Source organism: Mixophyes fleayi, chromosome 11 (genome assembly GCF_038048845.1).
Source record: "Mixophyes fleayi isolate aMixFle1 chromosome 11, aMixFle1.hap1, whole genome shotgun sequence".
In the NCBI taxonomy this organism is placed as follows: Eukaryota; Metazoa; Chordata; class Amphibia; order Anura; family Limnodynastidae; genus Mixophyes; species Mixophyes fleayi.
In genome coordinates this window covers 85587844-85601044 of record NC_134412.1, presented here as the reverse complement: position 1 = coordinate 85601044, position 13201 = coordinate 85587844, and the positions used below count along the sequence as shown (strand labels likewise).

General features: G+C 40.8%; 1 protein-coding gene across 3 annotated transcripts in view; it reads left to right on the top strand.

The window, feature by feature from the left end:
* The window catches only part of PLEKHG5 (pleckstrin homology and RhoGEF domain containing G5), a 244111-nt gene that overhangs the window by 48852 nt on the left and 182058 nt on the right, over positions 1–13201 (top strand). For 2 of the 3 annotated variants that reach the window (XM_075190134.1, XM_075190132.1), the window contains exon 2: positions 2525–2601. Coding sequence is in view for 2 of the 3 variants with exons in the window: in XM_075190132.1 (XP_075046233.1) it covers positions 2525–2601 (77 nt within the window). In the remaining variant the exon portion in view is untranslated. Of the gene's footprint in view, positions 1–2410; positions 2433–2524; positions 2602–13201 lie in introns of those variants that run through there. The other variant, XM_075190131.1, reaches the window with a different exon arrangement.

Here is a 13201-nt window from a genome sequence, read left to right as displayed (position 1 = left end):
ATACCAAGGTCTTTTTTTTATTATTTGACATAAAGCATAAGGGAAATGTAATAAATTAACTTTATTTTAGCTGTAACTGAATACTTTCACATTTTATCTGGAGTTACTGCAGTGATAGGTTATTAATATTAACCTTTATGTGTATAGCGTTTACATATTACGCAGCGCGGTTTTAGAGCATGTTTAACTATTCGCGTCGGTCCCTGTCCGTAAGTCAATGTTCCTTTTAAATGGACAATGAAGCACACAAGGGGGTATATTTACTAAACTGCGGGTTTGAAAAAGTGGAGATGTTGCCTATAGCAACCAATCAGATTCTAGCTGTCATTCTGCAGAATGCACTAGATAAATGAAATCTGGCGGGGACTGTCTCTCGTCTTGGCAATTAAAGTTAGTGGTGAAGATTTGATTTATTGATGTACCTTTTGTGTTTTTTTGCTATTGTAAGTCTTATTCTTTATTTACTTTTTTACCAGTGTCCTTTTTTTCTCCCTTTTATTTTTTTGTTAAAAACAGGCATTAGTCCTCTTATTTTTGCCGTTCTGCTGCTTTGCTCTTGGTTTACGCTATTGAAAAATTGGCAATGCGCGTTTTTTATTAAAATTCTGCTGTTCTCATTTGTCTTTTTCTAAAACCTCCATTAATAATGGCATTTCTTAAAGATCAATTTATCACATTGAAAACAAACTTTTCGACATAAAATGAAAAGCACAATTATTCTGGCGAATATTAAGTCACTTAAAATTACTTTTTTGTAGAGTAATCTCTTTTTATTGGAAGAAATGTCAAAATACAATAAACATAGATATAACATTTCAAGCATATTGTTTTAGGATTAAATGACTTTTCATTGAGATAACAAATTCAGCGTTAAATATCAAAGTATAGATGTAAATCTGTGAGGAGAACACAAAACCTTAACATAAACTTTAAATCTGGGGTGTAAATACAGAGGGGAAGGGGGGGGGGTAAAAGGAGAAGGGGCTGGGTTGGGATTACCAAATACCCCACTAAATCTCACCATGGTTCACTTTGGGCGGGACGTTTGTTGGGTTGTTTCACCTGATTGGCCCAAAATAGAAGACAAACATTGAATCAAGAGGTCTGAGCCCACCCATTTGTTCAAGATGAGATAAAAGGAAACCGCTTTGAGAGGGTAAACCGTTTTCTGTCATTTTTTAGTTGTCAGGCGCTACGGAATCTGTGGCGCTGTGCAAACAATAATATTGCCTTCACCCTGTTACATACCGATCTCTTACTTTATACTATAAAGGAAATTGACCTACAGTGACAAAAGTGGTAAATTCCGCCAAAGATATTGCCCATTTGTATAAAATACATTGACATTGCATAAATAGTTCACTGTGTATGTCCTTCTTCCATTTCACAAGACCTTTATATATACTCAACTATCTTATCTAAAAATAAAGACACGGAGACATATACAAAGTGGCTAAAGAAGGTCACAGTTTTATTAATTTAAATTTGGTGGTGGAGAAAGCGCACTGCGGGACAGCTACCGGACTGATACCCCAAACCAAGCGTGGGCATGGTGAACCGCCGTGAATCCACTTAAAAGGGAACTAGCCCCTAAATGCCTGGTCGGCAGTAACTTGGTGTCAGAGTGACTGCACCCCCTCTAAACTCACCATACCCTCTTCACTGAAGGGCCAAGAGTTACCGTTGCCTCAAAGGGGACAGAGACCTGTGCCCAAATACAATAGTGTCATGTATCAGCCGCTGATCGCAGAGCCTTCCTACCAGCTGTGCCTGCTCTGTGGCCAGGGGAAAATTATGTTACAACAGGCTCTAGCTATCAAACCGGCACCAGGCGTGGGTGGGTGGGATCTTGCAAAGCAGAATGAGGCAACCAGGAAATGAGAGGACCTATAAAGAAACCCAAGACCCTCCCATAAGACATTCATTGGTCGGGCTTGAAAACACTGATAACCCCTTCAAGGTATTAACTGTAATGCAAACACTGCAACTATTTAATGGCGTTCGTCTATAGAGACTCTTGTAATAGATTTATCATAATATTTTGAACTGCTGACGACACATGAATCACTGGTAAACTATCTGGCTGTGTAAATAACCATCCATAATCTGTAGTTTCAAGGTGGATGGACTTGGGCCGGATCACCATTTTTCACCTCCTGCACTCCAACGTGTCCCCAGTTTTGAAGTGGGTGGAGACAGAACAACCTGTAGCCAATCAGATCATTGGGAATGGTCACAGCAGCAGGAGATGAGCTGGTCATGTGGAAGGCATGGACCTGTCCAGTCATGTCAATGTTAGTGAGGACAGGGCTGCATGTGACAGGCGCAGTGACATGATGTGAGGAGGGGAATGGAGGCAGCAGGAAGCCGCAGACTGAGAGTTATATAGTGGAAGGAGCAGGGTCCCCAGCAGCACAGAGTAGCGATGGAAGGTTTCTGTTAACACGATAAGGCAAATGCAGCACTAAGTAAAACAAACTTTCATATACAATTGTTATTCTGAATTATTATCTTTGTTTTGTAGATGAACGTGCAGTAACTGAAGAGAAAGTTCTGGTCTGTGAGAGCTCTGACTGCATAGATAAAAGACGAGCCACCAAAGTAAGTGCCTAAACTCAAAACTGTTTTGTGTACTTAGAATTTTAGAGAGGAGGTATTTGGGATTATTTTATGCTGGGCTATCTGTAACAAGGGCCCCAGTTCTGCTCTTCTGACCGTACTCAGAGAAGGGAATAGCTGGAGCTGCAGAGTGGATGTACGCGTGTGATCACCCAACTTATGAGGCTGGGTGATTGGAATTGTATCAAGTCTATGGGCGTCACACACAAACATCGCTCCAAAATTCCTCAAACAAAAACTCCAGATCTGCTGCCCCAATTATTAAAGAGACAACAAAATAAAACCAAGCTTGGTTTGATGGGAAATTATAGTTGCATCTTTTTTAAATATATGTTATATATTATGGTTTTGTTGCTGAAAATGTGTCACTGCATAGCAGCACTTCTCTTGTTCTCTGTACTGGAGGTTATTCTCACTGATATATATATATATATATCATGGGCAAGAACACAGAACCATATGGCAGTATGTTTGGTGCAATTCCAAACACTTGTTCTGCATACAAGAACTCCATGCAAGTTACAATTTCTAATTCCCTATTTACTGTGTTTGTGGTATCTTCTGTGTTTTGGGTGGAACCAGAAATGAATCGGACAGTCCTTACACTACTGATCTTGCATCTTGGCAGTTAACCCAACTAATTTTTTCCCCGATATTCCTGAGAGCAAAATATTTTTCTAGTGGTCCCTTGACACTCAGTGGTATATTGACTAAATCTTCTAAAAAGGAATACTGGAGGTGTTGCCCATAGCAACCAATCAGATTCTAGTTATCGTGTTCTAGATAAATGATGGCTATAATATGATTGGTTGCCACAGGCAACCTCTTCGCTTTGCCTTTTTAGAAGCCTTCGCATATCTACCGTTCAATGCCACTTCCCACTTTACTAAGATTTCTTATATCTGCTCCATCCTTAAAGGATATGTCTAGTCAAAAATTAATATATACTCCCCAGCACCCCACGGGAGTCCCATGACAGAGTGCCCGTTCTTGAGTGTACACCCCCGCTGGCACTGAACTAGATCTTTTCTTTGCCAGTTTTATTTGATGCAGAATTCTAAATTGGTGGCATTTATCATCATCACCATTTATTTATATAGCGCCACTAATTCCACAGCGCTGTACAGAGAACTCATTCACATCAGTCCCTGCCCCATTGGAGCTTAGTCTAAATTCCCCAACACACACACACACAGAGACTAGGGTCAATTTGTTACAGCCAATTAACCTACCAATATGTTTTGGAGTGTGGGAGGAAACCGGAGCACCCGGAGGAAACCAACGCAAACACGGGGAGAACATACAAACTCCTCACAGATAAGGCCATGGTTGGGAATTGAACTCATGACCCCAGTGCTGTGAGGCAGAAGTGCTAACCACTCAGCCACCATGCTGCCCACCTTGACGGTAAATCTAATAATGCTTAAAAATTACAATGTTTGTGTTTCAAAGTGTACACAACTTATCTATAGATGTTCTGAGTACATCCTATAAGGGATGAATGGGGCGATATTTCAGTTACCATGTCGGGCATCAGGACACCCTAAAGTATTTCAGCAAGGACATGCGCTGGTAAGGGACGCAGAACAACGAGACTACACTATAAAATACCTCTACTTCGTTCAAACATCTCTTCATTAAAACTTTTATTTGGCTTTTCTTTACCTATTCAGTGTTTTTCCAGAAGTCAATGGTGGTTGCATATATAATATACACTTTTGCATTTTATATCCTGTTTAAACATTTATCTTGGCAAGTTAGCAATGAATTGAGTTATAGAACATCAACTTCCCCATTATATATGTTTTTTTGGGGTTTTTTTTTACCTTCAATCAAGTCTATTTTCTTTTTCAAACTATTCACGGTCGGTGTCTGTTTGAGTGGAACAGTGGTCCGGATTTCTGGTGATGAAGTTTGATATTTATGTTCTGCGTAGATCTTCCAAGTCCGATGACTTTTATATGCTAAACCTTTTAATAGATCATTTGTTCCCAGTACAAAACCATCACGCGGGCCGGCCGAGCAGACAGTGTTTGGCAGACAGACTTCCAGACTACTCCAGAACTGAACTGTTTTATGGAAGCCAGTCCCGGATGCTTTTTTATTTTTTATTTTTTTGTAGCGTTTATGCGGCTTTTAATCCCACAATGAAAAACCCAATTTTATATTAAATGTTTAGTATCTCTTTCCATAACTCAGAAAAGTAACTATATAATGGAATAACACAAATTGTAAACCTGGTTTTCGGAAGTTTTGGGGTAAAAGGAATTTGCAAGCGGATTAATTTTACTACAGAAAAGTAGCACATCTAGCAGATTTATTCCATAGATGCCAATTATCCTGGGATCCAGCTACTGAATTTTTTTTCTCATATAAATGTTTGTCTCTGAGAAAGTACCTATTAAAAAAAAATAATGATAGATTGATTAGAATAATGGCAATCGATTGTACAGTAAAACTGTTCTGGTACGTCAAGTGCAAGTATCACAAAATGTTTTAATTTGCAGGCTTTAAAATGTATTTAAAATATGATAAATTATGTCAAGTAGTTATGTTGTGGGATGTAGTGTTCCTATGTACGCATGGATATCACCCTGTGCGACAAGTTTACATGATCAAGTCAGGCAGGAAATTGTATTTAAATGCTTGGAATTAGGTAATAGGGAATTTAAAGTACAAATACATCACTCAGTTTGTGTGTCATCATTGTGAGCAGACAGGGACGGTACGTAACAAGTTGGTCAATTATTGGGTCGTCAAGACAGCGATCAGGCAGTAGACACAAGGATGGTCAGGAATATGCGAAGTCAGTAACCGGCTGGGTACACACTACAGAAAATTTCTCTCACTGCGATATCTTTAACGATTTTACCAACAACTGAAAAAAGGCAAAAAAAGTCCTGATCAGCAGCCGATTCATGTGTACACTAAACTCATTTTATATGATTTACCTTCAGATCTGTGCCCCTTAACGAACCCATACACAGTGCACGAAAACCAGAGAGGAAGATCTAAGGATTAACTTTACATCTTCTGTATGGAATGTGGTAGGATCTATACTGGTGTCGGGGGCAAACGCAGGATTTGTAGAGGGGGGGTTTCCACACCACCCCACCAGTGGACGTGACCAGCATGCATGGGGGCGTAGCTATAATATTAGACAGTGCTTGGCTGCTCTCCAACTCTTCCTATCCCCATAATATACATGGGCAATGCTGCGTGCACTACTGTTAGGTGCAGACAGCTCTCCCTTTTCAAGCAGAGCTGTGTGAAGTGGGGACAGGGTCCAGCCACCTCAATTATACAATGCCCCAGGCTTGGATGGGGGTTTCCAGGCACTATGACACCCCCCTCGGTTTGCCTATGGGTGTACCAGTCACCTACAGACACCGGAGGTAGCTTATCAATCAACTAGGCAATAGAGGGGTCTCAAGGAAGATGTTGGTGAACTGCATTCTCATCGACACTGGCTCATCCCACAAATGGCTGCCCCACTCCATATAGGTGACTGGTAGAGATGAGCCACCTTTTTAAAGCTCTTCTGACAGTTATTATTTCCGCAGGTGGCTGCACGTTCCACCAGCAGAATTTGGCCTTTAAGTGTTCCCGGTTCTACCCTAACTGCACCACACGGCAGAATTGACAAATAGATAAAATGTTCAACAGATGATGACCTAACCATAACCCTTAGTGGTATCCATAACACAATCCTATAAATAAAGGACCCCACACGGAACTTGTTGGCAAATAGAAAGTTGTTTATTTAACTCTGTAAACACGCTATATGGTGGGGGGGAGAACACTGTAAGCAGATTGGCAAAGGCACAATTCCAATCTGGATGTCCCATCACGGGTCACTTACCCCACTGGGCGTCAATACTTATACATCATTTTACCTGAGTGCACCCTTGTCATGTGGACAATAATCCCAGGTATTCCGTAACCCTTCTAAGCTAATCGTACTGCAACCACAAGTCAGCTTTTAATTTCCTTCAGGCTTATTCCATCCCTTCTAATTCTCACAAAATGCAAATGTTTGTGACATGGCAAAGAATAAAAGCTCGGAGATCATATTGCAGGCTGTCCAGACTTCTGAGAAGTGACCTGTCACACTGAGAAATGTTGTTATGGCCAAATTTTGCAGCAACTTTGCTGATCCGTAGTAATGGGTAAACTTTACATTCTCTTTACAACCATCATGAGGCGCTCTTTGTAGATACTACATAGTATGTGTCAGCTTAATGTGTGTGGATAATGAACGCGGTGCTTGTATCTGTGTTGTAAAGCAGAACACCACCCCTGTACTTAAACCCTTATCTATGTGCTTACTGTACATTCAGGAGGTATTAGCGCTGCATACTATGGTGTGTTTGGTGGAAGGAAGTTCTTGTACAAACGAAGCTGAATTTGTATGTTACCGGGATGTTTTTTCTGGGAAATCCCTCAATCGAAAACAAAATGCAAATTTAAAGACAGTGACAAGTTAGCCAGACTGAGGTTTCATTTTTTTTCTATGATAAACCAACTTTAAAATAAGATTTAAACATCTTTCCTTTAAACATGTTATTGGATCACGCACACATACTGTTTAGTGTATATAAATACATACAGTGCATACTGTACTCCATGAACAGGGCCAACGTGGCTACTTATAAGACACCTACATTATATAACATTGAAAGTGCTTATTATTTGGCTACAGCATTTATTAAATATATGAATGTATAACTCGTAATAATATAATACAGTAACGATTTTGGCCAGTTCAGCCAAGTAATCCAACTTGTCCACGACAATATATGCCCCTTCATAGCAGTGGCCAGTGCACAAGGCATTGAAGGAAAAGTGGAGGTATTGCCTATAGCAACCGATCAGATTCTAGCTATCATTTATCTAGTACATTCTATAACATGATAGCTAGAATCTGATTGGTTGCTATAGACAACACCTCCAATTTTCCTTTTAGAATCTTTAGCGAATCTCCCTCTGTTTACTAACTATATACTCAAATTACTAACACGCTACCAATTCATAAACTATAACTCCCAGCATCCTCTGCCACCGATTGACTTTCCCTAATCTAACAATTAAAGTATTGGCGCCACAATAAAATAATACCACCTCTGATGGCATGCCAGTGCATAATTGGCTGAGCGTCTAGATTACACAGATGTTACTTTAAACTTAACAGAACTGACAAGGACTTGTCTTAATCCACTTGATCCTTATTGCAAAGCTTAGTGGATTTGTCTCCTATTATCTTGCCGGAGATCACAGCCCGTGTTGTTTTTGGAATAGTAAAAGCATTGTAACCTCAGACAGTGCGAAAATCCAACTGAAACAAAGTAGAAGATTGCTTAAAGGTAAGTGAACATGTTTTTCTGATTTAGAATTACAGTACAATAACAATGGCTAATTGTTTGGTCTTTGATGTTCTGGGATAACTTTTGATACCTTATATCTAACCAATGATATGAATATTTATTCATATTCTAGTTCTTCAAAGGATGTTTCTAGTTGTTGGCAGTTTATGGCTGTAAAGTGACTGTATTCTCAGCAGAAATGTTAAGCTTGTGATCATGATTCCTAGATTTGCTGGCATGTGATTAGTTGATACTGAGTTTTCTCAGCCTATACAAACCACTTCTTGGGATATTTCGCTGGGCAAATTTAATAAAACCATTTTAGGTGCCCGTTTCCACACTGTTATTCCGCAGTGATCAGGAATGACTAGATCCTAGTAAAAGTGTTTAGCCAGGGAATGGCCAACTATCCATTAAGCAACCTAGTGTTCCACCTAGAGCCTAGTGGGCCGTAATACCGTATTTTGTTTTTATGGTTTTGTTTTGTTTTTTGTGACTAATGAAGGGGGGCCCAAACCACTATGTTGCCTAGTGCCCCATGAGGTCTTAATCCATCTCTGAGTCAGGGCTCCATTGTCAAAACTTGCAAAGAGTACTCTGTATTCTGAATACACTTTTCAAACCCCACTCTCTAGTGACATCATGCCCAACCTGTTCCGGAATAATCAGGATTTCAAGGTACTGGACCATAGACAGGCCGAGGAAGCCGGATATTACTGAGGGGAGCAGACATTTCTTTCCCGACTGAGTCTGAGCAGAGTACAGAGGGGTTTTCATAAATGTTGATAACTCCAAGGAAGGGCAACAGGAACAAAACACATTTTAATTGTGAGCTGTAAATACTTCCATTGTCCTGTAGAACTATGCTGGGAAAATTAGAACCCTACAAACTGAATACATATCAGTATTAGATGAAAATATTAGACCTTCGCACCTCACGGCAGCTAGATATCTTATTGCGCTTATCTGGGAAAAAGGGGGTCCTGCTACCATCCCAACACTTATTAATCAAGACTGGCAAATACACATCCTGGAACAGATCACTAGTATAATACATGACTGCACTAATCCGATGCTTGGACTGCTCACTACAATGACAGTCCAACCTCTAGCACGTAAGAAAAACAAGCCTTCAAATCCTCTGTCCTCCTTGTACCCCACTCCAGTCGTCTTTCCTCTGGTTTTCCTTACCATCGCTTCCTTGCTTCCCCCTTCCCCCCCAATCATTTTGCCCTAGAGTGGAATCTCTTAGCTTTGATTGTTACTTAGCTATCTGGTTATTATAGTGCTATGTGTTGAAGCTCTATTGATTATACCTCTGCAGTTCTTATAGTTCAATTGAGACTGTAACCCCCCCCCCCCTTTTCCTATGCAAGTTATTGTTTTTGAAAAGCCAAATAAAATATTTAGTAAACAAATAAAATAGACATTAGAATTTGTTCAGGGAGATTAAAAAAAAATAATTCTTAGGAATGGCCCCACCCCTGGCTTCTGTCCCCTGGGCTTCAAACCTTTACCTAAATACCTCCATTTCCTATCCCCGAATTGTTCAGTCCTCCGGAGATCATTACATCATGGAGAAACGCAGAACACTGGTCAGATGTTGTTGAGTTAACACTTAGATCTGGATGGTATGAGATCTGAACACCTGACGGGATTATAGAGCTGGCCGAACAAGCAGTGATATTGACCAGTTGACCTGATGTATCAACATCTGATAACACATGATAATTAGCAGGTCAGATGAGAGATCAGAAAATGACCCCTACTGGCCGCTGTAGGTTCATCTGTTACGTGCAGTAACAGGCCCAGTGGTAGTTAGACGTCATCTGTGTCCAAGTACTGAATGGCTGAATCCATGCCACATGTGAGACGTCCACGTGAGGCCAATTTGGTAAAGCAGGATTAACCTGTGTCTTGCTGGCTTCACATCTTTAAAATTTCGTCCTTTAATTCCTTTTGAGTTGAGTTGTCAACCCTTTTAAGCTTTTTTTTCTTTCAATTGTACAAAACATTAAATATACCTAAATTAAAATATGTCTAAGTGATTAATGGTAATCTGTACTAACCGAACCCAAAAATCAAATCCACATAATAAATAGATTACCACAGGGTCGCTTTAGCCATTTCTCAGTTTTAAAATCTGAATGGCAAACGCTTTTTTAATTATAAATGAACAAAAATTCATCTATGTTCCCCACTTCTGCCAGTGTCACTATTGCCGCTGCCATTAACGTCTTCCATTAGTAAAAAAATGGGACTTTACTCTCTGAATAGCAGCTATTATCGTTCCTGTAGATTACCCATGACCAGCGTGTAAACTACAAGATTTAAATTTGCATACCTGTCCTGACTTTCCACTGTATATGTTAAATAGTAGTTGAGTTGAGCAATCTTTCTCCACCTCCATTACAGACAGATTAAGCTACATCTCATATCTTTAGGACACAAAAAAAGCTCAAATTGCAAAGCACAGCATGTCATTTAGCTTACTATGACATCAATGACCTCATAAAGGCTGCAGGACGGTGTATATAAACCATTAATTTAAAGGCCACCTGAGGGTGCAAATCCAGTTTAAATTAAAGCTAAACAATGAAACCATGACAGACGTGTTCTATTCTCAAGGTGCTCCAACCAATAAAGCGTGCGACTGAATACATCCCAAGGGTCCATTCCTAAAATATCTCTTACGCCTGTGTCTTTACACCACCCGCTGAACTCAACATCTTCCCAGTACATAATATAAACTTGGGTTGTAAATTGTTTGCCAGTCTGATGAGCGTCAATGAAAACCTACAGCTATGATTATAATAAGTGGTTTATTTATTTTATGTAAGGTCTTATTAGCTAAAGTGTTGTAAAATGCAAGAACAGACAAGAATGCAGGGTAGATAATTATAGAATATTTCCCCAAATCAGTTGAAGACCAAACAAGTTTGTTTTCCAAAGTGTTATAAGGATGAAGAGCTAAGATATTCCAACAGACGTAATCTTTAGTATACTATATATATATTTGTGTACTGGCAAAAATATACAGCGTTGAAATATGCTGGAGATCTGGGGGTATATTTACTAAACAATGGGTTTGGAAAAGTGAAGATGTTGCCTGTAGCAACCAATCTACTACAGAAGAGGGGATCAAGTGCGGGAGGAGAGAGGTGAAAAGAATGACCATGGAGAGGGGATTAGGTGGATGGCTGGTAGGCTTTGAGGAAGAGGGGAGTTTTAAGTGCCCGTTTGGAGGAGCACAAGTTAGGGGACAAGCGGATGGAGCGTGTGAGATATAGATAAAGAAAGGAAAGGCTTATAAAGGAAAAGATTATATATAAACAAAGCAGAGAGATTTATATTGGTAACGTGGAATTTGATGTCACAACCTGTGTCACAGTTAATGGGAGGGGGCTTATTGGTTGTCCCAAGAAAAAGGTGGGACTGTATGGTTATATTTTAGGGAACTCCGGGACTTGGCCTCTGCGGTGGTCCTGTTTCATCATACAAAGTGGGTTATTATACCGCGGGTTACGGTGATCACCGGGACAGACCATCAGGCAGTCAGTTGGTTGGGCACAGTAGATGTGACCCTTGGAATTTGGTGTCCGGATATTTGAGGTCCTTTGGGGGGAACTTGGTGGTCTTCTCTGTCCAAGGTCACTTGATTCTCCAGTATCCTTGTCAGATGGTGATCACTGCGCCCATTGTAGCCGCACACGCCAAAACCCTCAATCCTGTGGCTAAAATGCCTAATGCCGCCATGTACAGACGCCTTCATTCAGTGAATGTTTGATGTGGTACATAAGACACTTCTTATTTTCCTGTATTATTAAACACATTTTTAGCAGATAACCATCTGCAGCGACAACTGTGACGGAGAGCGTTCAGTGCTTCCTCCTCCAGTAAATCTGTTTAAAGGACTGTGTGGATCCTAATAATTAATCAAGCAATTTAGATACTGCAATATTTAACACCGTGATAGAAAAGGGCAGGAAAACTGGTCATAACCCTCACCCCTACTGTAATCAATATGGATATTAGAAGTCATGACATTACAATCCCAGCTAATGCAGATGTAATTTACAGGAGTTTACCAATGGGATAATGTAGCCCTAACTGTAAATGATGTAAGTGTACTAGATGATAACAAGGAGTACTATGTGAAGAGCAGTAGGCCTCCTACCACTGTGTGGGAGTGCTACAAATACGCTGCCACCACCACATGCTCTTCTGTTAGGGCCGCTGCAGTGACTGTAGTAACAAAACACAGTTGAAGTTCATTCAATGCAGCATAGAAGCATATAAGTCGGGGCAGTAACAGAGACATGGCTCCCATCAGTCATTCTTGTCCCACACCAGTGAGCAGGGAGCATCCGCTTGATGTCATCGATCACCCTGCTTACATCGGATGCAGGAAAATTCTGATTTCTATCCATTATGTGAGTGAGAATAGGTCCTCTCTCTATACCAGGCCTAGCCAACCTGTGGCTTTCCAAGTGTTGTGAAACTACAAGTCCCAGCATACACTGCTGGTAGCTATCAGATGACAAAGCATGCTGGGGGTTGTAGTTTCACAACACCTGGAGAGCTACAGGTTGGCCACACCTGCTCTAAATCACCAGAAATGTGTGAGTGAAATCCCTACACCATACTTGTATACTCTCCCGGGATGTCAGGGAGACTCCCGAATTTCAGATAGTTCTCCCGAACTCGCGGGACAGCAGACCGCCCTCCCGCAATCCTGCCCGCTTCCTAATGAAGTGAGAGGGACAGAAGGCCTCAATGACGCCAGTTGCGTCATTATGTCCCCATTCCCACGGGGCGAGGACACAATTGTGACTTTGTGTCGGGGGGGACAAATGCCACAAATCACTGCTTTACACCTCTACCTCATTTTCCACCTTGTCCTCCCCTTCGGGATCCTTAAATAAGGTTGGCAAGTATGACCTACACACAGTGGAGATGGCCATTTTGTGGACTGAACCAACTGTACTGTAGTCGATCGATTCACAGGAGCTGGTGACATCACATTTATCCTATGGGCTCACTAGGATCTAGTCACATGACTTTAGCCAAAAACAAAATGGCTGCCTGCAGAGTATGTAAGTAATGATTATGGGAAAAGACTCTGCTGACAGTACACATGGCATACACTGCCTACAGCTCAAGCCCTTGAGTGACGGAGGTTGGAGTTTGCTTCATTTAAGATCATTTTCACTTCATGA